Raw genomic sequence first — 26,771 nt, forward strand, 5'->3', positions numbered from 1 at the left:
GCAATCTATTTGACATATGTAGACAGCTTTACAATAGTTTTGATAGTTGCTGTCTGTTTAGTTGTCAATGTGATATTTAATACATACTTTAGTTGATGTTGTTTTGCACGGAAGCTTGAGTTAGAGTAGTAGACGAAATAGTAGACAGCAACGAACTCTATCTTTATTTGATAATAGTTGTATTAGCTTATTTTGCTTACATATATAGATTTATATAAATAATTACTGTATAACTCTAAGCTGCTTTTTTGCAGCTGCCCCCGGAAAAGCAATGGCAAATTCGTAAAAGACGTGAAATCAGGAAAGGAAAGCAGCGGCCTCTTCTCTATCAATAGCCTTCCGCACTGCTCAAAAAAAAAAAAGCCTTCCGCATCTCTCCCTTCCCTCCCTCGTCGTCGCTTCCTCCAAACCCTAGCCCGCCTCCTCCCCACGCCCCCGAACCCCTGCCTCCCCGCCGATCCGATTCCCGGTGGCGGCGCGCGATCCCAACGCTCCCATCGCTCCCCGCGCCTGCGCTTCAACCCCTCCCTCCGGTCGAGATCCGGCGGATGGAGCCCCCGGCGGTGAAGGAGGCGCCGCCGCCGCCGCCCTTGCCCGCGGCGGAGGAAGAAGCAATGCTCTCCGCGACGGCGGCGATGGCGAAGGAAGCCGCTGTGGCGTTCCAGGGCCGCCGCCACGCGGACTGCGCCGAGCTCCTCGCGGGGCTCCTGAAGAAGAAAGAGGGTGATCCCAAGGTGCGCGATTCGTCCCTGCTCTCTTGTTACTACTCTCTGTCTGTGGGTGAGCGAGGAGGGTTAGGAGCTCTCGGGGTCTGTCTGTGGGAGCTGTGGGAGTGAGGAGGGTTAGGAGCTCTCGGTGTCTAGCTTCTGGTGGTGAATCTGTGCATTGGGGTTGTTTCAATTGCCAACTATAGTTCCCATTCATAGCTGTGCTGTGTGCTCTGGTCTGGTGACGGGTACTGCAAGGTTTGCTTATGTATTAGTAGCTGCGTGGGTTTGCCATGTGTGCGTCTGTTCGCTGCCCGTGATGCTTGCAACTGTTGCTTGAGCTCTATTTGTGAATGCCTCCACCCAGTCTTGCTGTTACCGGTTTGACTCAACGTCCGTGTTAGTCTGTATGTTTATGTTTTGTGAGTGTGTTGTGGGTTGGCGTGTACCAATGCCAGTTGGCATGCTATTGGACATAGATTTTGCCGGCCAGGTTTATCGTGATTTTTTAGTGATGTCACTTGTTCCGTGAAGCTTACGCCAGCGCCTCATTAATATGGTTGCCTTAGGCTTTAAATTGGAATCATAATTTTTCCTAAGAACAGGGAACTATTCATTTGGAATGGTGGATGATATAGTCATGCATTGTCTTTCTATAGGACAATTGCCAGCTTGGATCGATGGTGTTTCTTCTTTCACTTTTGGAGAAGAAATGGTTATTCTATCAAATTTTGTTTTTCTTGCATCTAATGTCACAAATTTGCAATTCCAGGTCCACCATAATATGGCCATCACAAAATCTTTCTTGGATGGTTGTCCTGATCCAGAGAGGCTGCTTAAAATTCTTGGTGATGTTAAGGTTGGTGAATCTGCCCTGCTCACTATACATCATTTGATTGACATGTTTTTTTTTGAGGGCTCATTTGATTGACATGTTGATTATGCAGTAAAGTAACAGAAATGGCTTATCTTTTACGAGTAAATGACTTTTTAATCCAATTGAAGATATTTTCGCATGGATGATTTTGTATTTCATGGGTGGCTAGCGACAAAATCAATATTTTTAATAGTAGTGGTTTCGCGGAGTTGCCGCTATGACCATTGCAGTAGAAATAGCACACTGGAGTGGGAAATAATAGGCTATAGCGGCGCTAATAGCGGTTTTAGGACTCTAATGCTAAATCCTATAGCCCGCTATTTAAAACATTGGACAAAATCCTTTCATGTATAGATAGTGGATTCTGTTGTTTATCCTTGTATTATGTTTTGCATAGCTTTATGTTTCTTTAAGTGTAGAATTGGATTGGATTCTGCGACCACATAAAAAACTTTACCAGTACTTAAAGATCTGCTGTGATGTGCATGTGTACACAAAGCAGTTGTGTCCTATATGACTAGAGGATACAACCCACATGCTGAGAATTGTGATAATCACTCAGTATACTTACATGAAAAGGGGCTTAAGGATTTAAATTATGAAAATGTTTTGCTATAAACAAGAGTTAATGTGAGTACAAGCATTAAGATAATCTGTTTCGGGTTTCTAGGGCATATTGTTATATCTGAATGTGAAATAATATAACCCAACAAACACCTTACACTGTTATTTTTGTGTATGTGAGTTATATTCATGAATATTCTGCTTTTATTGCACCACAAACAAACTACTTCATATTCTGAGCAGTGTGTCCTTTATGGTTAAATTAATGTTTTGCTTTAGCACGTTGAGGAAATTTCTATTTGTCGATCTAACACTTGAATTTTTTAACATGTGATGCTTCTGAACTTCCTACTACAGCTGGCTTATTTTTCTTTGTGATATCTAGTGTAACCTACTTTTCTATATTGGAGCTGCTATGACCTTGATAGCAGCTGGCTGTGTTCAAAGTGATGCCCAAAACACACATAGATCATGGTAAAGGCCGGAGGTCAGCTTGACCAAAGGCCGCTTGATTGGAATGGAAAATTGAAGTTCACGGTTACAAGGGGGGGGGGGGGGGGGGGTTAGCTGTGCTTATATAGCCAGCAGCTCAACCACTAAAGTACTAAAGCAAAAGCATAAAGCCAAGGCATCAACTTGACAGCTAAGGCAAGTCTAAAACAGAATTAAAGATACAAACACTAGGCTTATATGCCATCAATCTCCTCCTAAGCCTACTGCTGGGTGATCTGCTCCAACCCAATCCTCTTCCTCATCTCCAAGAACCTGCTCTTGCCTAGTGACTTGGTGAGGATGTCGGCCAGCTGATCAGTAGTGGAGATGTGGTCAGCCTTGATGCTCCCATCCTCCAGGCAATCCCTGATGAAGTGGTACTTGATCCTGATGTGCTTGCTTCTGCCATGGAAGACTGGGTTCTTGGCAACCGCAAGGGCAGACTTGCTGTCCACCTTGAGCTCCATCACATCCACCTTGCTGCCCAGCAGCTCTCCGAGCAGCCTGGACAACCACAACGCTTGTGTTGCTGCAGAAGCGGCGGCAATGTACTCTGCCTCGCAGCTTGAGAGCGCCACCACCTTCTTCTTGATGGATTGCCAGCAGACCAGACAACCGCCGAGGAAGAACATGGTCCCGCTGGTGCTCTTGTGTCGACGTCGCCGGCGATGTCGCTGTCGCAGTAGCCGACGAAGCTCGCCGTGTCAGGGATGCGCTTGTAGGCCAGACCATAGTCCAACGTCCCAGCCACGTAGCGGAGGATGCGCTTGACAGCCTGTAGATGCTCCGTGAACCGGCTCACATAACCGATCGCGAACGCCAGGTCCGGCCGGGTGTGTACCAGGTACCGGAGACTCCCCACCAACCGCCAGTAGTGCGTGACGTTGACCTCCTCTACCTCGCTCTCGCGACTGAGCTTGAGCTTCTCCTCCATTGGCGTGTGGACGGAGTTGCAGCCCATCATGTCGCCGAGCTTGAGGATCCTCTTGGCGTAGTGTGCTTGAGACAGGGAGATGCCGCTGGCGCTCTGGCGCACCTCGATGCCGAGGTAGAAGCTCAGGAGCCCGAGATCGCTCATGTCGAATCTTTGCTTCATGGCTGCCTTGAACTCCTCCACCACCTTTGCATCGGCGCCGGCGATGACGAGGTCGTCGACGTAGACCCCAACCAGCAGGACAGAGTGCCCACTGCCCCGCCAGTACATCGCCGCCTCGTGCGCGCTCTGCTGGAAGCCTATCTCCTTGAGCGTCGCATCTAGCTTCGCGTTCAAGGCCTGCGGCGCCTGCCTGAGCCTGTACAGCGCCTTGCGCAGGCGGTACACCTTGCCGTCCTCTCCGGGAACGGCAAAGCCCGGTGGCTGCCACACGTACACCTCCTTGAGGTTGCCGTTGAGGAAGGCGGACTTCACGTCCTTGTGGTGCAGGCGCCATCCTTCCCGAGCCACCAGGGCGAGGAGAACACGGACGGATTCCATCCATGGCACTGGCGCGAACGTGTCCTCATTTTCGATCCCCTCCTGCTGGATGAAGCCGTGCGCCACCAGCCTCGCCTTGTGCTTGATCACCGCCCCCTTCTCGTCCTTCAGCTTGAAGACCCATTTCAGGGTAATTGGGCGGTGTCCAGCCGGTGGATCCACGAGCTCCTAGGTCCGGTTCTTCTCCACAGACTTGAGCTCGGTCTCCATTGCCTTGCGCCATGCCGGATTGCCATGCGCCTCCGCGTGCGTGGTCGGCTCACCATCGTGCGTCAAGTGCAGCTGCGCGTACACCCGAGGCTCCACTTCGGGGATGGACTCCTCGCCGAGGATGTTGTCCATCGTGCGGTAGTGGAGGGGTTCGCCGCCGTAGAACGCGTCCAGCAGCTCCTCGTCGTCCACCAGGGGGGTGGCCAGCTCCGCCGGAACCTGTTCTGTTGCCACTGGAGTCTTCGGAGTAGGGGAACGTGCCGGAGCAGAGGAGGGCGATGCGCGCGACGTCGAGGCAGGGGAAGGCAGAGTCGACGCACTAGCCGGCGACGCAGCGTCTTCATGCTCCCCCGGAGCTGGCGAGCATGACACGGTAGGCGTGGTGGCCGGCGGTGGTGAGGGCGCGGGACACGAGCACGCGCCGGGACACCGGGTCGTAGACGCAATACGCCTTGGCACCGTCCGCGTACCCGAGGAACACACCTGGACGGCTGCGATCATCGAGCTTGCGCACCTGGTTCAGCTCCTTAGAGAAGCAGAGGCAGCCGAAGACACGCAGGTGCGCCACCGCCGGTGCTCGCCCATACCAAGCCTCGTAGGGCGTCTTGCCCTGCAGGCTCTTGGTCGGCGACCTGTTCAACGGTGGACCGCGGTGACCACCGCTTCTCCCCAGAACTTGGTCAGCATGCCCCGCTGCTTGAGCAGCGCCTGCGCCATGCCCACCACGGTCGGATTTCTCCGCTTCACTACGCTATTATGCTGAGTAGGGAGCAGAGTAGTGACGCGTGATGCCCTCGTTGGCGCAGTAGTCGGCGAACTCCCCGGCGGTGAATTCTCGGCCGTTGTCAGTGCGGAGCACGTTCAGCTTGCGCCTGCACACCTTCTCGGCCACCGCCTGTGTGCGCTTGATGGCGTTTGCTATGGCCGACTTGGTGGTCAGCAGCAACACCCACATGAAGCGCGTGGCATCGTCCACCAGGAACAGGAAGAAGCGCCGGCCGCTAGGCGTCGCCGGCGCCACTGGCCGCACAGGTCGTCGTGCACGAGCTCGAGCTGCTTCTGCGCGCAGTACTTGTCTTGAGCGGGGAACGGAGCGCGCCTCTGCTTGGTGACGACGCAGGTGTCGTAGAGATGGCCGTCGCGCTTGATCACCGGCATCCCGCGCACCATGTCCTTCTTGCACTCTTGTGCAGTGCGTCGAAGTGCAGATGGCCGTAGCGCTCATGCCACAGCCAGGCTTGCTCGTCCTTGCGAGTGGCAAGAGAGAGCACGTCACCACTCTGCGGTGACGGGGCGCGGGAATGGCGAGATGGCTCGGCTGCAACGAAGTGGTGGATGTGGAGGTGGTTGGGGCTGCGTTGGACCTTGATCATCAGGTGTCCGCGCTCATCCCACATCCTCAAGACTCCATCTTTGGTCCTCACCTCCGATCCTCCCTCATCCAGCCGGGCGATGCTCAGAATGGAATTCCTAAGCGCTGGGATGTAGAAGACGCCGTGCAGCACCCACTTCTCGCCATTCTTGCCCTCGAATGCGATGGAGCCGACGCCTTGGATGTCCACCTTCGACGCGTTGCCGAACCGCACCGACCCGCGCACGTCGCCGTCGATGTTGGCGAAGAGCTCGCAGCGTCCAGTCATGTGGTGGGTCGCGCCGCTGTCGAGGTACCATCCGTCGATCGCTTCCTCGTCGGCGGTGGCGTTGAGGATCGCCTGGGCTCGCAGCTCGTCAAGCTGGAGGACGTGGCCGTGCGCCGCAGCTTGGTGTGCGCCCAGCTCGATGATGCCGTGCACCAGGAACAGCCCCACGTCCACGTCTCCCTCCACGACGTGAGTCGCGCCGCGGTTCTAGCGAGGTTGGGGGCAGTCCCTTGCCCAGTGCCCGGCGCGATTGCAGTTGTGGCAGGTGTCGTCGCGGTTCGCCCTGCGATCGCCGTCGGCGTCACCTCCTTTCTCCCCGCGCCCGCCGCCGGAGTCGCCAGCACCAGCCTCGCGATCTCCCCTGGGCTTGTTCTTCCTTCCGCCACGGGGTCGACGATGCCGCTCCTGACCGTCCTTGGCCGTGCCGGCGTTGTCCCCCTTCTTGCCGCCGTCGCGCCACTGCTCGGAGTACAGTAGCTTGCCCTGCTCCTCCAACGCCCGGTCCCGGTCCTCCACCTTGAATCGCTCGGCGACGTCGTCGATGGAGAGATCTTGGAGGTCGAGAAGGGTCTCGATCGAGAAGACCAATTGCTCGTACCTCTTATGCATGCATCGGAGAAACTTCTCCACGGCGCGTCCCTCGTCGAGATCGGTGTCGCCGTTGCGCACCATCTGCTCCATCAGATTGGTGAGGCGGACGGCAAAGTCTTCAACTTGCTCGTCGGGGCGAAAGGTAAGACCTTCCCACTCGCCGCGGAGGCGCTGGAGCGCGGCGTGTCGCACGCGGTCGCTCCCAACACGTCTGGCCTCGATCGCCTCCCAGGCGAGCTTGGCGGTGGCCTTGTTGGCGATGCTGGCGCCGATCTCCGGCGGGACGGCGGCACAGAGAGCCTCCAGCGCGCGGCGATCTTGCTCGTAGTCGACGCCGTCGCATGTGATGGCGTCCCAGAGGAAGCACGCCTGGAGCTTTACCTTCATGAGAAGGCTCCACTCTTAGTAATTGGAGCGCGTGAGCATCGGCCATCAAGTCCCGATCTCACAGTAGACCTGCACGACCGAAGAACGCCCGCGACGCCGTGGTGGAGACGGCGATCCGCGGCAGCGGCGATCCTTCGGCGTGATGGAGCCTTCCGCGTCCTCGTCACCATCCTGCTCCTCGCGTAGCGCTGCGGCGGCTTCCGCCGCGGTCTTGGCCGCGGCCGCTGCATCCTTGGCTGCCTGCACCACCTGAGCAAAAACAGCTCAACCACTAAAGTACTAAAGCAAAAACATAAAGCCAAGGCAAGTCTAAAACAGAATTAAAGATACAAACACTAGGCTTATATGCCATCACAAAGTAGTGTATTGCAATAGTATATGTATAAGTAGCAGTTAATATGAGACTCCTTCAAACAGCTAAGTGGCATTGCAACCCCAAATAGTTCCATGATTATTTTTTTAAAGATCTAATTCATGGTAGGTGTTGCAGTATGTCCTAAACCAGTATTTCGATAATTTGTGAAACATAATGTTTGATTTTTTGTATGATGCATATCGAAACATATCAGTGTTTACAACTATCCTCCTAGTGTAATCATGCAATTGGCATCTATATTTGTAAATACTGTCATTTTGTAGTGTACTACATCTATGCAATACTTATCTCTTTTGACCACTGTAATTCATAATTATTGGGCACGTTGCCTTAGTGAACTTTTCCATGAATCCTGCAACATCTAAATATGATCATTGTTGCCTTAGTGAACTTTTCCATGAATCCTGCAACATCTAAATATGATCATTTGCCATACTTTGTGCATGTCATATTACTATAGAGTTTTTTGCCCCTACTTTATTCGAACTATGTTTTTCTTGTCTCGTGGGCTTTGGTTAAAAGTGACAGGTTTTACAATTGTAGGGAGTATTATGTTACAAGTTTGGTGTATATATTTTTTTCTTAGTTGGGGTAATTTTGTTCTTAATGTTCTACCACTACATTTATTCAGAAAAGATGTGAGGAGCTTGCATGTGCATCTAGAGAACAAGCTGATTCTGCCAATGGGGTAGGAAGCAATGTTTCTTCAGGATCAAGAGGGAGTGGCAAAGTGCTACCATATTCTGCTGCACATAATGCGTCAACCTATGGGGATGAGTTCGACACAACCATAATAACATTCAACACAGTACGTCTTGTTCTGTGGCTGTAACTATGTGATTGATTTTCTGGTCCATAAGATCAATATCAAATGAACTAAAATTTTATTCAATATAAGCTCAAAATTTTCTGTAATTTGCTGATCGTAGACTTGATAAATTTGCAGGCTGTCATCCTTTATCATCTTCATGACTATGAATCTGCTCTGATTATTTTGGACCCATTGTACCGAAATATTGAACCAATTGATGAGGTATTATTAGTGACTTAGCAGCTTAATTACAAGGGAAAATTGTTTCAACGCTAATTATTTTTTACTCTCACAGACAACTGCTCTTCATGTATGCTTTCTATTATTGGACATTACATTAGCTTTGCAAGATGCGACGAAGGCTGCGGTAAGTTTCGTTCTTGGTGTAGACTGCAGTAATCACCTAAAACCATTGGATCTAGCAAACTTTTTTTTTTGCAAGCATTATTAATGCTGCCTTAGGAGTACTCCTGCTAATTTGAGGCACCTGTAATGTGTGCCACGTGGGGCATTCAACGCTGTACACAAATGACATTTTAACAATAAAGTCGGTCTTAGTATTGATTCTTTGTAAGCTATTTATATTTGACATGTTGGGTTTTGCTAATTTGCTCTGGTATGCTTTCTTGTGCCATATCCTGCTATGGCATTTTTGGGCTGTTGCTGTTATTTTCCTTATTATGATGACTGTTAATGTGGGAGAGGGATCTGTCGTGTAGCATTTGTTAAGCATGCAGTCATCTGTCAATGTTGGTTTTTGGGTGATTATGATGCTGCGACAGTTTAATTTGTTTTAGAACTTTGAACTTTTGAGGTTTATATACTCAGATTTAATTGGGATCTTAGAATGTATAGTCAGTCAAAGCATTTGCGTGGCCTTTGTTCCTTGATAGATTTGAGCATTGACTTTTCACTCTGGTTGTACATGCCATTTTTTTTACTACTCTTTGTAAGAGACGGACATTGACATGGTCTTGGACACACAACTTTGACTACTACTCTTTGTTGTAATATGTATATAAAATGTAGCAAAAGTAAAGTCCAATGAACTATTTTTATATAAATCTAATAGTACTTGTACCATTTTCAAACATCCAAACACGACACAAAAACATAATTTTAGCCAAAATTTGAAATGTGAGGGTATGAAATCCAAAACTTCACTTATGGGACTGGAGCAGTATGTTGGATTTTATGTACTTTATTCCCTTATGATTCCTGGTATTGCATCCTTCTATGACATTTTTGCTGTCACTGTGGATTCTCTTTTATCAGATGATTGTTAGTGAGAGATTTGGAGTGTGCCATTTGTTAGATTTGTTAGATTTGGTTTGCTCTGTGTTAATTATCAATTTGTAAAAACTCCTACGGTTTGCTCTGTGTGTGTTAGAACTTTGAGCTTTTGACATTATTACTATCAGATGTAGTGATCTTAGCCTGTATAGTCGGTCATAGCATTTGTTTGGCCTTGTTTCTTTCTGGATATGGAGCATTGACTTTCACCTAGAGGAGACTGTATTCATCTTAACTTTATGATTTCTTATTGGCTTACAGGAGGTAATACAGTACTTGGAAAGGTCATTTGGAATAGCTAACACAACGAACCAGAATGAAAATGCTAGCATGGCTCAGCAGCAATTGGCTCAACCTAAGCCTCCTGCGAAAAGTAACACGCCTGCAGATTCCGATTCAAATGCTTATGGTGGTGGATGCGAGAACCTTCCATCAGGAAGTTTCCCAGATGAATCAATAGAATTTGAATCTTTTTACTCTACTTTTGATGGACATCAGAATCTGGGCAGGCCTATCTTGAATGATTTCTCCAGGGCATCTGCTGATCTTGCTGCTACTGCTGCTGATTTGAAAGTTAGGCTGCAGATTTACAAGGTCCGGCTTCTACTGCTCACAAGGAACCTTAAGGTTGCGAAGCGAGAACTGAAAGTACTAATGAACATGGCACGCGGTAGGGATTCATCTACTGAGCTTCTCTTGAAATCTCAGCTGGAGTATGCCCGGGGGAACTACCGGAAGGCTGTGAAGCTATTAAGCACACCGAATAATCGGACTGAACCAGTAATGCTAGCTATGTTCTACAACAACCTTGGATGTATACTCCACCAACAAAGATCTAATCATACCTCTATATGGTGCTTTACCAAAGCACTGAAATACAGCTTATCTCTTCGTTCAGAGAAACCACTGAAGCTGTCTGCATTATCACAAAACAAGTCTTGTCTTATTTCCTACAACTGTGGTATCCAACATTTGATGTGTGGGAAGCCTCTGTCAGCAGCTTGCTGTTTTCGTGAGGCCACGCCGCTCTTCTACAAACGACCCCTTTTCTGGCTCCGCTTTTCTGAGTGTAGTCTGCTAGCTCTGGAAAAGGGTCTCCTGTGTGCAGGTGGTGCCTCTTCATGCAATGATGAGATTGAAGTCAATATTGTAGGGTCAGGACAATGGCGGCAGTTGATTGTCAACCCTGTGAACTCAAGAAGTAGTTCAGATTCTGCAGGTGTGACTTCAGATGAACACAACAATTTGGTATCACTTAGATTTGCTAGACAGTGTCTACTCAATGCCCAGCTATTATTGGATGCTTCTGAGCAGGAAAATCTGGTCACTCCATCTGATACAGAGGATTGCAACCAAGGAGCACTACAAGGACATAAAAGCTCGGGTCAGAAGAGCACTGTAAGTACAGAATCTAAAACACCTTCAGGCCCAACCCTGGCTAATGTAAATGGAGAACAAAAGGGAACAATCTTGAACGCCACCTTGCAGAGCTCTCTTGTTTTGTACGATGAGATCTGTAGAAAAGAGAACCTCAAAATCAGACAGGCCATCCTGGGGAGCTTGGCATTTGTTGAATTGTGTCTTGAGAATCACTTGAAAGCTTTGTCTTATGCGAAGTCACTACTGCAGCTGACTGATTGCTCAAGGATGTATGTATTCCTCAGCCATGTATATGCAGCTGAAGCTCTGTGTGCTCTGAAAAGACCGAAGGACGCTGCTGAGGAGTTATCAGTTTATATCAAAGATGGCAATGATATTGAGCTGCCGTACAACATCGAGAACTGTGAGAAGGCTCTAGTTGAGAAAGACAGTGATGGTGAAGACACGGTTGCTCCTGCTGTGACAAAACTGACCTCAGAAGAATTGCACTTGGAGAGCCTCAAGCCCGAGGAAGCTCGAGGCGTTCTGTATATTGACCTTGGCATGACCGCTGCTATGCAGGGAGAATTTGAGCAGGCTGACTATTTGGTGAACCGTGGCCTTGCCATGCTACCCAACAACCCTAGGGCAGTGCTAGCATCAGTTTACATGGACCTTCTGCAGGGGAAGTCCCAAGAGGCTGTTGCAAAGTTGAGACACTGTAGGAATGTGAGATTTAGACCAAGTAGTGTAGCTGCCAGCAGCTGAGCTTAGAGAAGAATTCCTTTTCATGGTTTCTGTAGTTTACAATTACCATTACAATCTTTTTGGACCCTGACCCCAATGTGGACGATGATCAAAGATGGTAATGCTCCTCCTGTGTACCATACATAAGTGAACTGTAGCTCTCCTTTTAGCTTCCTCCCAGATTGAGGGGTGTAATGTGTTGGGCCTATATCGTTTTAATTCGCTTCTCTTTGGACTGAAGGGTGGCCAAGTGATCAAAATAGTTTCCTATATCCGTTTATGTATTCAGAAACCAATCTGGAGAACAATGTGCAAGAGCTCTGCGATCCGATACATGTGTATTTTTGGGTGCATGCACAATGTTAAGATGAATCATCACTTGGTGCTGATGTTCATTTGAACTTGGAAGCGACTCGGTATCGTCCTAACAGTGTCCCTTTTTTTTTATTTTTGCTTGGGTTTTGCTTTTGCATACTGCTTTTATAATAACTTGACTAAAGAATGACGAACACTTTTACCACTATCCTGCATTTGCAATCATTACTTCACTAAGAAATATTGCCTCCACTTAACAACAATGTTCAAAAAGTGGAACTAGGTGGCCGCCTAGGTGCGATGAGGGGTACTGCCTGGCCTAGTGGTGTAGGTGGACCCCAAGGTGGTTGCAGCGCCTAGATGGTGAAAGGTGGTGCCTCGGCAGTGATTTAGAGGCGTCCAAGAGGTCTAGGCGGTGCTGAAGTGGGAGCGCGGCTCACCGACGCTAAAAATTTTGGCCTCACAGAAGCGCGCGCAGATGGGTTCGGAAGCGCGCGCAGATGGGTTTGGGTGTGGTCGAAAGAGTTCGTGTAGGAAAATTATAGGGAGGAGGAAAAGGTGGCATGGAAATGACTTCTTCCTACTCGCCTGGAGACGTACCTCCTCCAGGCGGCTGCAGGTCCTCCTTGGTGGATTGCTCCCTGTTGGTCTGCCCTCCCAGCCGGATTGCTCCCACCGGGGGCACCACTCTTGCTCCTCCCCGCCGGTCTACCCTTCCTGCCATGTGCGCCCCTCCCCGCTGGATTGCTCCCGTCTGGGCACAGATCCTCCTTGTCGGTCTGCTCCCCGCCAGGTGCGCCTCTCCCCGCCATCCCCCCCATGCGCGCCCCTACCTGCCGGTCGCCGGCCAGGCTAGGCTAGGCTAACGGTCAATCCTCCCCTGTATTCCTCTCCTCTATTCCTCTGCTCTGCTCCCGTTCACTCCCTCTGCTCCTCTCCTCAGATCCTTCACTCTGCTCAAATCCTCTGCTCTGGCGCTCCCTCCCTCTGCTCCTCTGCCTCCTCTGCTCCTCTCGTCTGCTATAGTTGCAGTCCACTTGAATTGCAATGTAGGAACATCACTTATGCATCAACTAAGGTATGTCCAGGATCAATTCATTTATATTCACTTATTCAGCTACTATGTTTATATAATTTATTCATCTACACATGATATTTGCCTTTTTGGCAAAACGCCTAGATAACCACCTTGGAAACTTCTAGGCTCGCTTAGTCTCGCTTAGGCTCTAGACGGCGGGTCACTGCTTAGAAACCGCCTAGCGCTTTTTTTTAACATTCTTAAAAGTAGTTGATGGCGGTTGCTTTTTATGGTCTTAGGTGTACAATTTTTTATCGCTATCTTTCTATTAGAATATGGTGATAACATCTAACGAATATATGAGATAAAAAAGGCTTACAAATCTGTTGGTATGTTTTTCAAATTAAACATTTGAAAAGCTATTGAATGGGAAGTTCTAGAAATTTGACTAGATTTTTTGTTAAAACATAAAGTACTTGTGACTTGTGACCCAAGGTACCAAGTTTTATTGAGAAGAAAAGATTGAGCTTTTTTATGACCAGCAAAAGAACTGAAAATCGAAACAATGATCCAATAAACCTTTTTTTTAGATTTACATACACTCACAATGCACACTTACCCTTGAGAACGCATGTACGCAAATCCTACCCCTATAAGCAAGACTGAGCCGGCAAATCCTCGAGATTGACGAACTCACCACAGTCATCTCGTTATCGACGGAAACATCGCCTACCACTAAAAGCGCAACATCATGAAATCCTAGAAAATTCTCTCTTATGAGGAGTCGAACCCAGGATCTGAGATGCTATCGAGACTCTTGTAAACACTAGGCTACATGCAATCAACTTCACAATCGTGATCCTTTTTATTACTAGTTCCGCACTAAATTCAACAATGATCCACATTCTAGGAGACTAATCTCATCGTTCCAAATTATAATTCATTTGCTTTTTTTAACCTCATGTTTGACCACTCATCTTATTTAGAAATTTATGCAAAATATCATTTCTTTTGTTGTCGCTTGCATTATATAATAAAAGTTCTTCAAAAATGACTTAAATTTGACAATGTTTGCATAATTTTTTTTGAATAAGATGAGTCGTCGAATTTGGAGTTAAAAAATTCAAACAATTTATAATTTGAAATGGATGGAGTACAAGGGTGTTCTTGCCATCTCAAAGAGGATGGTTTCGGTTGATATGAACAGAGACCCATGCATCATTTCCTCAAGCGTGTTTTGCTCCGGAAATGCTTCGCCGTGAATTTTTCTAAACATGATATAGCGGTGGCAGAAGCAGTTTCCCTAAGATTTTCATCTAGGCTCCCTTGAGATGCATCATTGCAAGGATCGGGATTAGAAGGTTGTACCGTAGGCCTAAGGGAAGGTTCTGTCAAGGGATTTTCAGTTTGATCGGTGTGGACAAAAGAAAGTTCCTCCCTTGATTGGGCATTGAAGAGATTCGAGATGTTTCTTGGATTTCTAGATGGGTGTTGGCGGTCGAGATTGATGGTTTTCGCTGCCAACACTCCGCCTAATTTCATGAAACATAGGTCATAATCATGCCATAATTATCAAATCTAATGAGTTCCACAAGTTTTGGTGCATATTTGATTTCAGGAACAACATATCCAAAATTGAGCCAAAACGGACAATTTCCAGACCAGAAGGTCCGAGCCCGGCCGATCGGCATATCAACTGTGGAATTTCGGCATGACACTTCACCAGAGTTATCCTGAGGACAAATCCAAGCCAATCCAACAGGAAACAACTCAGAATTCACAAGTTAAGACCAGAAGGCTTGAGTCCCTAAGCACAAAGGGAATACAGGCCCATAATCAGAGAAACAAGACCTGTCAAGCCCGGAACAGCCCTCAGGAGCAACATTCAAACGTTGAAGATCATGACGACGCAACAGAGGGTCGAGAGTTGCCACGGTCAGGCCACCCAGCCCCAGATAACGGTTTTTGGACCGAGTACTAGAACTACCGACCTCAAGAGATAATCAGAGCCGCTCCACAGAAAGGCGGTGCCAGGTGGCACAAGTGCCAAGCCGGCCAGAATATATATTTCTGAGTAATTTCCTCGTTTATCTTCAGTGTCTTGCTAGTTTTACTTTTCACTTAAGTTACTTGTTTAGTTACTTTCTTTGATCTGCAAGATCCTGAGTCTGCGTAAGTAGCAAGTTCTACTTATCTGAAGTTACTTTCTTCCTTTGTACACGGTAGGAGTAAGTAGCTCGATGGTTGTAGCCGTGGTGCCTAGGCTTGGTTAGCTATCTCGGGTTGTGTTCCACCCTACGGTATTACAGTGGTAGGCGGCAAGTGGTGACAACCTTGTCTGTCCCTCATAGTCCACCACGTTCGGGTGTTTTGATAGCTATAGTTGTCGACTATCGTTGGACTCCCTTCTCACCCCAGTCTGGGTCCTTCTCTGAGACCCCGAAGCAGATCAAGTTAGTAGTCTGGCAGGATAGCTTTGTATTAGGTAATCTATCTGGAGTTAATCTCTCTACCCTCATACCTCTTCCTCCTTGGCGGGTCCGGCTGAATCGGGAGTTAAGCCCTCTACCCTCGTACCGCTTCCTCCTCCATGGTTTCCTCCTCCTTGGTGGGTCCGGCTGAATCGGGAGTTAAGCCCTCTACCCTCATACCTCTTCCTCCTCCTTGGTGGGTCCGGCTGAATCATTCTAGACCACTAGTCGAAGCTTATCGTTCCTTAGATCGATTCGATATCCCAGGTATACTCTGTGGTGAAAACTACAATAGGTCTCTGTAGGCTTGCGGAGTAATTCGTATTAGGCTAAGGATATCCCAGGTATACTCTCTGGTGAAAACTACAATAGGTCTCTGTGGGCTTGCGGAGTAATTCGTATTAGGCTAAGCAGTACCAATAAGCTTTCTGGCGCCGTTGCCGGAGAACGGTAGTGTAACATCCCGCCTCCCCGAGGTCGGGTTCGCTTACATCTGGCAGCTTTCTAGGATATAGACTACCCTCACAGACCAACACATGTATTTTCTGCGCACTTTGTCCTCACTCGAGTGAGCACCCGGGAAGAACTTCACGGTCGGTCACCCATCCCCAAATAGCTGTAGGCCAAGCATGCTTAACCTCAGAGTTTTTTGGAGATCGGCTTCCGAAAAAGAAGTTGCAACTTGTTTGTATGAGTTATCCTATCAATCCTATTAAGCACTGGGCCGGGATGTCACATCCTCACCCCCTTAAGATACTGATGTTCTCGTCGGTCAACCCCAAGCCAAGACCGTCCTCTCTTGGCCACGTCCGTGCGTCCAGGGCCAACAGTGCATGTGCCACGTCCATGCGTCCAGTGCCAACGACGCATCCCAGATGCCTGCGTAGTGACCCGCCATGTGCCCGTACACCATGCCCGAGCTCCTGACCCGCAGCGCCCGTGAAACCGCGAGAGTCGGCTCTGATACCATTCTGTAACGTCCCAACTCCCCAAGGCTAGGCCCGCTTACATCTGGCAGCTTTCTAGGACATAGTTGGCTCTGATACCATTCTGTAACATCCCGCCTTACCAAGGCCGGGCCCGCTTATATCTGGCATCTTTCTAGGACATAGACTGGCCCTCACAGACCAACACATATCTTTTCTGCTTTCTGCGCACTTTGTCCTCACTCGTGCACACCCGGGAAGAACTTCCTGGCCGGTCACCCATCCCCAAATTGCTATCGGCCAAGCACGCTTAACCTCAGAGTTTTTTGGAGATCGGCTTCTAGAAAAAAAGTTGCAACTTGTTGGTATGAGTTATCCTATCAATCCTATTAAACATTCGGCTGGGATGTCACAGGTAGCAACGCTAGTACTAGAGCTTTTCAACTATACGATTATCCATCCTACCACATGGAGTTCTCTCCTAGTTATCCGGTAGTTCCATCCCGAGAGTACATGGAACCTCCTCCATCTTGCCATCCCATCCTATCTGATGGCTACGAGATCTGTCCCAGTCTCGTAGCCATGGTTTGCGCAAAGTCCTTCTCTGGTAGAAAGGACGAATGTACCTATGCTCACCTGCGGGAGTTCTAGGAAAATTGTTCTCTCCTCACCATACCCGGTATGAACCAAAATAACTTACGGTGGAAGCTTTTCCCGTTCTCTCTGATAAGAAACGTGAAAGTTTGGTACAACCGGACGGTAGGGAGAGCTGGAGGACATTGGATAAAGTTGAAGGACGAGTTTTGCCTATTATTCTTCCCTGTATCCAAAGTGATTCCGCATCGTATGGAACTGCTATCATTCAAGCAAGATGATGGTGAACCTCATGGACCAGCGTGGGCACGATTCATGCAGTCAGTAACCTCTGGACCACCCCATAATGTCCAAGAGCAAATGCTGATGCAGCACTTCATATACGGTCTTAACCTGGAGAGCGCACATTTCATGAATCTCGCCTCCGAGGGATCCATCATGCACAAGACTGTGGCTGAAGTAAGAACTATCCTAGAGAGGGTCCTCAACACCACTCAGTACATGGGAGTCTTTGACGATTCACCCGAGCCAGAAGATAAGCCCAAAGAGAAGCAACAACTCTACATTCTATTAGATGCATCCTCTCCACCACACAAAGAGGAAATCACTGAACCAGCCAATTCCCCAGATCATGTTCATACCCGACCTCTTCACGGAAGAGGAATACATAGAACTCAGCAATGTTTCAACCATGCCGAAGGAGCACAAGTGCATATGCTCAAGGTCTGAGGCATTCATTCCGGAAGTCACATCGCAGGTTGAGGGTCTTTCTACAATCATGAGCAAGGAATGGACAGAAGAAGAAAAATCTTGCAGTAGTGTCATCCAAATCTACCGCAATCCTAGAATAATCTTCCGCAGTATCGGGGACGCCATTCCGCAAGATGATGAGTCTCGATCCCGATCTTCACGACGTAGGATCTTGAACAAGATAACTAGCTGAATTCTCAGCCAAGATAACTAGTTGCAAGCAGCCAAATAACTAGTGCAACCTGACAACACACACAAGGAGCCAACCACCATCTCTATACGGCAGCCTGAACCAAGGATTCGCCCAATCACACTCTCAAAGAACCAACCTACGCAGCCTGCACACGAAGTGGTAGGAGTACGGATTGGGTGACGATGAAGCGGCCACTTCTGTAATTCCAAGGGAAATCACAAGAGCAAATAGGTAGAGATCACTCTCTGAATTTGTTAGCACACACCTGAACAAAAGGGGTTCTATTTCATTATCAAAGTCTTCATTATTCTCTGAGATACATGGGTTATTTATACAAGGAACAATCCTCCTTGTTGGATGTGAATGACTCTTAGAGTTTCTGGAGTTATGGTAACTCAAAAGTCACCACGAACTGAAATCCCGAGGAGCCTCGCGTGGCTGTTGGTCTTCTGTGCAGTCTCCACTAAATTGGTCATAAATCTTTATTAGGAAGTCCAAATGATATGAGGTTTGTTGTGTTGGAAAGCTAATATGATAAGGTTTTCCACTATGTGCAGCATGAAGCACGAAACATTGTATTGTGGTACAGTTTTGTATGGGAAGTTGAATGTTTGGCAGACTGTTGACACTCTGACCAGTCTTCACTTAAGTACTCACATCTCATTAATGGATAATCCAAAGTACTCAGAAAGAATGCCATTGGAAAGTAGACTTGATAAGCCTTCCAAAATATCCTTATTGACCATTATAGCTTTTGGGAATCAAAAGTTATGACTGATTCTTTCGGACTGTTCTGCAGCACTGGTCGGGTTCGAGTGTGGTCCTTCTCTGTAATCTTCTCCTTCGATGTTCTTGTCATCCTCCTTGGTGAACCTAAGCAATAGCAACATGCACGACTTAGGCAGTATATAATTCTCATTAATATTAAAATGAATTTCATAAAGTAGCGCATTCACCTCTTGTTGTAGTTTCTTTTTTTTGAGGGAAACTACAACAAGAGGTGAACGCGCTACTTTGTGAAATTCATTTTAATATTAATGAGAATTATATACTGCCTAAGTCGTGCACGGCTACATGTAATTGGTCCAATGTTCACTTGTTCTCTTGCTTGGTTGACATCTTCCACATCATGTGCTTGATTTACATCTTGCTTAGTTGAGATGGTGTAACACCCGGTTTATAAAAGGACATAAACCGAGCAATCATATACGTGCCAGGATCAAGTCACACGTATATACAACAGAATGAACAATATATCACAGCACATATCATGTAAAAAGATATAATAAAATGAGTACGAATGTTATTTATTACATTAATGATAAAATGTCTGATACAGAGTATGCAGAAGCGTAGTACATAAACGATAACTCTCGTCGGAAGCTGAGCAGGGCGCCACAGGGACGTCGACTGGGAGACGAACGCCTAGAAGTTCTCGTAGTCCTGGTAGCGCTGAGCGAACTCCCTCGCGTCGGCAGGAACTGAGCAGCAGTAGAGTGTCCCCAAGAGGAAAAAGAGTAGAGTAGGCAAGAGTGAGTACACAACTTGTACTCAACAAGTATAACACAAACTATGAGGCTCTAGGTTGGCTGACTCAACTGCATTAGCTTCTAACTCTTGGCAAAATTTAATTAAAACTAATTACTACAAGTTGATGATTTACCATAAACCCAGTGACATAATAATTAATCAAAATTAATTAAGAACTACTGAGAACCAAACCGAACCAATCCACCCGGGGAAACCTGCCTCGTCGAAGGAAGATAACCCCACTAATCAAAAGGAGGATCTGGGCCGCTCATGACCGTGAGCACGGCTAGTATACCAGTTTTACACTCTGCAGAGGTTGCACATCTTTACCCACAAGTCGTGAGCTATGCTAGTTGTTCAGCACACTTCCTTAGGTGAGATGACTAGCAAACTCACTACGAGGCCGTTACAAAGGACACGTTGGTAAGGTGTAACCGCTAAGGAATCAGGCTTTGCGACAATGGTGACCACCTCGAGGGGTACGCAGACCAAGCCTCGTAGCCTGGGGACCATTGAAGCTCACCACCCCTCCTGCCCCGTCGGTAAGTTACTCCCAAACCAAAATGACCTAATTAGTAAGCCAAGACCGTCCCATTCCAGTCTTGTGGTAGCGCTGTTGTCCCAGATTGTCGCTCTATGAACCGGTCCTTATGGAGAGTGGCCAACCAGGCAGTAAACACCGTGCTGGCCCCCTAAACCATGTTTCTAACAAAACCAATTTTAACGAGACGTGAGCCCCTCAACGGGCCACTCTCAGAATTAAGTTGCATATACCATTAATCAAATTAATTAAAAAGGACCAAGTGTGTTATAGCGCGTCACCTAGTACAACTAACCAAAATGCAACCCAAGGATATATATAAAGGAGATAAAGTGGCTAGGGAAGTCCTTATAAGTATACAGTATTAAAATGTAGTATGGAATTGTATTTAAGGTGATAGGTGTTGTTCATGTTATACTTGCCTTCCTCGTACTACTCCTGCTGCTGCTCAAACTGGTCGGAAGATGGCTGCTCCAGGTACTGGTACTGGGGCTCCTCAGATGGATCACTGTCTACTCACGAACACATGGCCAAAAGCAAGGCACAAAATAAGCATACAAGCAAAAACTAACAAAAGCTAAGAAACAGTACATAAATACATAAAAATAGCACACTAAACTAGTCTAAAACTATTCTACGCGTTACAACGATCACGTGGACATAAAGAATGCCTAAAACGGAGCTAAAACACAAAATCTAGGCCAAAAACAAGTTCCAGGGACCTATTTGTAAGAAAACTAGAGTTCCAGGGGGTTTTGGGCAAAACCGAGGACTAAAATGTAATAACCAAAAAGATCCAGGGGCTAGCATGCAAAACCGTCGGCTCTGGATGGCGGGTTATATTTCTAGGAAGCTCAGGGGGGTTCGTGCAAAAATCTGGGCTGAACTGGAAATAGTTTTGAACTACAAAGGAGTGCGGGTTGATTTCGGAAAAGGGAAGGGTCTCTTTAGCAAAACAGCCAGCCGAAGGGGTATGGGTGATTCTCTACCGTCGGATCTAGATTTGGTGGCTCAGATCAAAGGACTCGCGCTTCTAATCTGGCGCGTTGATCTCAGATCGAACGGCGGGGAACCAACCCTGCGCGCGGGGCGGCGGCGCTTGACCGCCGGCGCCTAATCCCGTGGTGGCGCGGCTCAGGATCTCGCCGGAGTTCACCAATCCGGCGTTCCCGGGGCCAAAACGGCTGGCGCTTGGGTCTAGGATGGACTAAGCGACATGCGTAATCCACCTAGGCACTAGTCTGGGCTCGAGGAGGGCCGGAGCGGCGTGCACTACGGCGGTGGCGGGTCTGTGCAGCGAAGTTCGCCGGTGCAGTGAATTCGGGCTGTGTCAGTGCTGGTCTGTGGGTGGAAAAGGGTCAGGGCGCACACGCAAGACGCGATACGCCCTAGGATGTGCGCTGTGGGGCTGATTGTGCAGCGTAGCGTTGGCTCGCCGTGACGCGGCGGCGCCATGTGCGATGCTACCTAGCGCAAAAGTACCAGGAGGTTGGGGGTGGTGCTCACCGTGCGCGGAATCAGAGGGGGAAGTGGCGCAGCGGCGTCGGCGTCGTGCTCCGGCGGCGGCGTGCGCGACGGAGATCGGAGACGGATCGCTGCAGAGGTCCTCCCGGCGTCTGGATCCTTCGGTTCGACGTGGGATGGCGCTGCGAAGCGGTACCGTGGGTCAGGAATGCTCGGGACTTGCCGGCGGCGTGCAATTGTGGCGGCGGTAGACTTACCCGCGGTGGGGGGGGGGGGGGCTCTGCTCCGAGCGCTGACGTCGCGGTGGTTGCGCCTAGGTTTTGGGCTGCGAGAAGTGGGTTCGTGGGGGCGCAGAGAAGGCCGGGCGTTTAAAGAGGGCTGGCGAGATCACGGCGAGCACGTTAAGGAAAAGTACCCCGGAGATTTAGGCGGCGGGCTCGGGCGTGACCGGCGCGAGGAAACGGGATCGCGCAATGGCTCGACGTGATCCCGAACTCGGGTGGCGGCGCTTCTAGAAGGGAAAGGTGCAGGGGTGGCTGGCGAGTGGCCCTGCGAGGTCCGGGATGGCCCACGGGGCAGCAGGGCGCGGCGCGGGCGGAACAGGGAGTCCGGCGAGGATTTTGTGTGGAGGAAGGGGAAGGTTCTGGCCAGTGGGGCCAGGAAGTCAGCGGGGTGAGGCGGGGACGCGCGCTTGCGGGCTGAGCGCCGCGCGGGCCGATGCGGGAGGGGGCGGAACCGCGCGGTGGAGTGGGCCGAGCGGGGAGAAGACTGGGCCGGCGTGGGGAGAGAACGGGCCGCCAGGTTTGGGCTGGAAAAAGGAAAGTGAGCCACAGGCCGCTTCGGGTTTTGTTGGGCTGACTGGGTTGGGTTTCTGGGTTTTGGGTTTGGGTTTCCTTTCCTATTTCTTTTCTCTTTTCTAATTCAAACCAACTAAACCTATTTGAATTCAAATTCAAATTTGAATTCAACTCTAACACTCAACAAAAAGAATAATGCACCAGCATGAATGCAACAACAAAATTTTGAACTTAGACAAATTTTAATTACTGGTGAAACAAAATTAGATTAAATGCAAGTCTAAACATAATTAAACCTTAGAAGATTAAACAAAACCAATTAAATTTATTAATAAATGCTGGAATTTAAATTAGGGTGTTACAGACCCTATCCCCTTATAGGAATCTCGTCCCCGAGATTCAGCTGGGCTGGCTAGCAAAGAGATCTGGATATGTCTTCCTCAGCTCATCTTCTCGCTCCCATGTAGCCTCAGCTTCAGTGTGGTGACTCCACTGAACTCTGCACATCTTGATGCGCTTGTTCCGAGTAATCCTTTCTGATGTCTCCAGAATCTTCACCGGATGCTCAGTATAAGTCAGATCTTCCTGCACATCTACTCCATCCAGTGGTGCCTGCTCCTCAGGTACTCGCAGACACTTCTTCAGCTGAGAAATATGGAAGACATCATGAACTCCTGAGAGGCTGGTGGGCAACTCCAGGCGATATGCAACTTCGCCTTTCCTCTCTAGCACCTTGAATGGACCAATATACCGAGGTGCTAGCTTCCCCTTGACATTAAACCTGCGGATTCCTCTCATCGGAGACACCTTCAGATATACATAATCATGAACACTGAAAGTCAGGTCCCTCCGTTTGCCATCTGCATAGCTTTTCTGCCTACTCTGTGCAATTCTCAGATTCTCCCGCATAGCCTGTACCATCTGCTCTGCATCTTCTATAATATCAGGGCCAAAGAGCTGCTTCTCACCAATTTGATCCCAATAGAGAGGAGTCCTGCACTTTCTGCCATACAATGCCTCAAAGGGGTACTTCTTCAGACTGGCCTGGTAGCTGTTGTTGTAGGAAAACTCAGCATACGACATGCACTTATCCCAACTGGTACCATACTGAATAGCACAAGCTCTCAGCATATCCTCCAACACTTGGTTGGTTCTCTCTGTCTGCCCATCTGTCTGAGGATGATAGGCGGTACTGAAACGCAGCTTCGTATCCAACGAATCATGGAGCTGCTCCCAGAACCGTGAAGTGAACTGAGATCCTCTGTCTGATATGATCTTCTTGGGCACACCATGCAAACAGACAATCCGGGAGATGTACAACTCTGCAAGCCTAGCACCGGAGTAAGTAGTGTTCACTGGAATGAAGTGAGCAACCTTCGTCAGACGATCCACTACTACCCATATGGAGTTGTACCCTTTCTGAGTACGAGGCAATCCAACGATGAAGTCCATAGTGATTTCCTCCCATTTCCACTCTGGAATGTTCAAAGGCTGTAACAGACCTGCTGGCTTCTGATGCTCAGCCTTGACACGCTGACAGGTGTCACAAATAGCCACATACTCTGCCACTGAACGCTTCATCCCATACCACCAGAAACATTCCTTGAGTTCATAATACATCTTGGTACTGCCCGGATGAATAGAATAAGCTGTATCATGAGCCTCACTCAAAATCAACTTCCGGAGATCCTTCACATCTGGCACACAGATCCGATTCTTGTACCACAAGGTACCCTGATCATCCTCTCTGAAATGGGGAGCCTTGCCCTTCTTGAGCAACTCACGAATCTCCTGCAGCTTCTCATCTTCCTTCCGATGCTGCCGGATCTCTGCCTCTAGAGTGGGTACTGCCTCGAATGTCGCACTCGAAGTATGATGCAAGAAACCCAGACTCAACTGCTCAAACTCCTCACATAACTCCTGAGGCATCTGGAAAGCAACGGTCATGTTGACATAGCTTCTTCTGCTCAGAGCATCTACCACGACATTGGCCTTACCCGGATGATAGTGAATCTCCAGGTCATAATCCTTGACCAACTCTAACCATCTCCTCTGCCGCATGTTCAGCTCATTCTGCGTGAAAATATACTTGAGGCTCTTGTGATCAGTGTAGATATCACACTGCTGCCCATACAAGTAATGCCTCCAAATCTTCAGAGCATGCACGACTGCGGCCAACTCTAGATCATGAGTGGGATAGTTCAGCTCATGCTGACGTAACTGTCGTGAAGCATAATCAATCACTCTGCCCTCCTGCATCATTACACAACCAAGACCATCCTTCGAAGCATCATAGTACACCGTGAACCTCTTGCTCTGGTCTGGCAGAGTAAGGACTGGCGCCGTAGTAAGCCTCTTCTTCAACTCATCAAAGGCCATCTGACGCTCATCTGTCCATATGAATGCCGCATTCTTCTCTAGCAAGGAAGTCAAAGGCTTTGCGATCTTGGAGAAATTCTCAATGAACCTCCGATAATATCCTGCCAAGCCCAAGAATGACCGGATTTCCTTCACCATCTGCGGTGTCTCCCACTCGAGCACATCCTTCACCTTACTCAGATCAACCGCAATACCTCCCTTGGAGATGATATGACCGAGGAATGGAACCTCTTCAATCCAGAACTCGCACTTGCTAATCTTGGCATACAGCTGATGCTCCCTCAATCTCTGCAACATGAGCCTCAGATGCTCTTCATGCCCTTCCTCTGTCAAGGAGAAGATCAGAATATCATCAATGAAGATCACCACGAAGACATCCAAATAATCCATGAAAACCATGTTCATCAGATGCATGAAGAAAGCCGGGGCATTAGTCAAGCCGAAGGACATACCATGTACTCATATAGCCCGTACTTGCAGGTGAATGCCGTCTTCAGAATATCCTCAGGACGGATCCTCAGCTGAAAATAACCCGAACGCAGATCAATCTTCGAGAATATACGAGCACCTCGAAGCAGATCGAAGAGATCCTCAATACGGGGCAGTGGATGCTTGTTCTTGATGGTAACTGCATTCAGCTCCCGATAATCGACACACATTCTCTTCGAGCCATCCTTCTTATCTACTAGCAACAATGGAAAAGGCCAAGGAGAGAAGCTGCGATGGATATAGCCCTTGGCTAGCAACTCATCAATAGTCTTCTTGACTTCCTCATGCTCTATAGGTGCCATGCGGTAGGGCCACTTTGCAATAGGAGCAGTGCCAGGCAAGAGATCAATAGAAAACTCGATGTCGCGTTCAGGCGGCATACCTGGCAAATCATCCGGAAAGACATCCGGGAATTCAGACACCATGCGAATACTGTTCGTGGGTCTAGCCTCCATCTGATGAAGAAATCCCGAGGGCTATGAAGCTCTGACTGTCATCTCTTGGCCATCAGATGCTGTCAAGTGAACTGCCCGATGAGCACAATCAATTCTGACTCCCCACTTGGCAAGAGTATCCATTCCCAGAATCACATCAATACCCTTGGTGTCTAGCACCCTCAGATCTGCACTGAATTTTACCCCCATTATGGCTATACTGACTCGAGGGCTAACAATATGGGATCTCAACTCCCCTCCTGGTGAAGAGACTAGCAGATACTTCTTTAATGGGGTGGTAAAGAAACTATGCTACTCAACGTATGACTTGGTGATGAATGAATGAGTAGCACCAGTATCGAAAAGCACTGTAGCTGGATGGGAGTTGACCATGAACGTACCAATAACCACGTTAGGAGCCTCGGCCGCTGACTCGGCCGTCACGTGGTTCACTCTGCCCTGAAGTGGCGCCCTGGGCTGAGCTGGGCGCCCCTGCTATCCCGCCTCCGCCTTCCGGGGGCAAGCGTTGGCGTAGTGCCCCGGCTGGCCGCAGTGAAAGCACGCGCGAGGAGGTGCCTGCTGTCCGGTAGGAGGAGCTGCCTGTCGTGGAGCCTGAGGTGCTGGCGGAGCTGGTGGAGCAGCACGAGCCGGAGGTGCCGGTAACCTCGGGCCCTGACCTGCCTGCTGCTGCTGTCGAGGCGGGTACTGCTGCGGCCTCTGCTGGTACTGCTGCGGAGGCCGGTACTGCTGCTGCTGGTACTGCTGGGGCGGCTGAAGGCGAGGACGGGTGTTGCTGCCGGAAGCAACGAGAACGATCTTCCTCTTCTTGTCCTCCATCCCCAGGTGCTTGCGCTCCGTGTTGAGTGCGCTGTCAACCAGATGGTTGAAGTCATCGAAGCGGAGGTTGAGCAGCGCGTACTGGAGGTAGTCCTCAAGACCCTCCATGAAGTGCTCCTGCTTCTTGCGGTCATCCGTAACCTCGGCAGGGGCATAGCGAGCAAGCTGCAGAAAACGATCACGATACTCTGTGACCGTCATAGTCCCCTGGAGTGGAAAAGACAGATATATATATCGAAGGATTAATTCATGACTCAGAAAGATAGAACAAGGGGGTATTAGCTCAAAAGGAAATGCTGAATGATTATTTCTGAGATTACCTGCCTCAGTGCAAGGAACTCCTTCTGCTTCATCTTCGTAATGCCCGCGGGGAAGTTGTGGCTGCGGAACCGCTCCCGGAACTGGATCCAGGTGAAAGCCTCACGGTCCTGAACTGGGTGGGACTCCCACCAGTCCAAAGCTGCCCCTCGCAGCTGTCCTGCTGCGTACAAGACTCGCTCCCGAT

The 26,771-nt window shown here is 48.8% G+C and overlaps 1 protein-coding gene across 2 annotated transcripts; it reads left to right on the top strand.

Annotated features, from left to right (window-relative positions):
- Positions 1–346: 346 nt before the first annotated feature.
- LOC120660117 (CCR4-NOT transcription complex subunit 10-like) lies at positions 347–11,929 on the top strand. Of its 2 annotated transcripts, XR_005669353.1 has the most exons (7): positions 348–734; positions 1,480–1,566; positions 7,950–8,126; positions 8,265–8,351; positions 8,425–8,496; positions 9,684–11,651; positions 11,686–11,929. XR_005669353.1 is itself a non-coding variant. In XM_039938471.1 (6 exons), exons 1-6 carry the CDS (start codon positions 549–551, stop codon positions 11,547–11,549), a joined length of 2,475 nt encoding a protein of 824 aa, XP_039794405.1. In that variant the 5' UTR covers positions 347–548; the 3' UTR covers positions 11,550–11,929. The 2 variants fall into 2 exon arrangements, 1 of the variants encoding a protein (XP_039794405.1); XM_039938471.1 differs by having other exon boundaries at positions 347–734; positions 9,684–11,929.
- The last annotated feature ends 14,842 nt before the right edge of the window (positions 11,930–26,771 follow it).

Source organism: Panicum virgatum, chromosome 2N (assembly GCF_016808335.1).
Source record: "Panicum virgatum strain AP13 chromosome 2N, P.virgatum_v5, whole genome shotgun sequence".
NCBI classification, from domain to species: domain Eukaryota; kingdom Viridiplantae; phylum Streptophyta; class Magnoliopsida; order Poales; family Poaceae; genus Panicum; species Panicum virgatum.

Coding starts and splice junctions, on each gene's coding strand:
- LOC120660117 (XM_039938471.1), top strand. CDS start 549: ATGGAGCCCCCGGCGGTGAAGGAGGCGCCGCCGCCGCCGCCCTTGCCC. Junction 1,567..7,949: donor AAATTCTTGGTGATGTTAAG/GTTGGTGAATCT, acceptor ACATTTATTCAG/AAAAGATGTGAGGAGCTTGC. Junction 8,352..8,424: donor ATATTGAACCAATTGATGAG/GTATTATTAGTG, acceptor TTACTCTCACAG/ACAACTGCTCTTCATGTATG.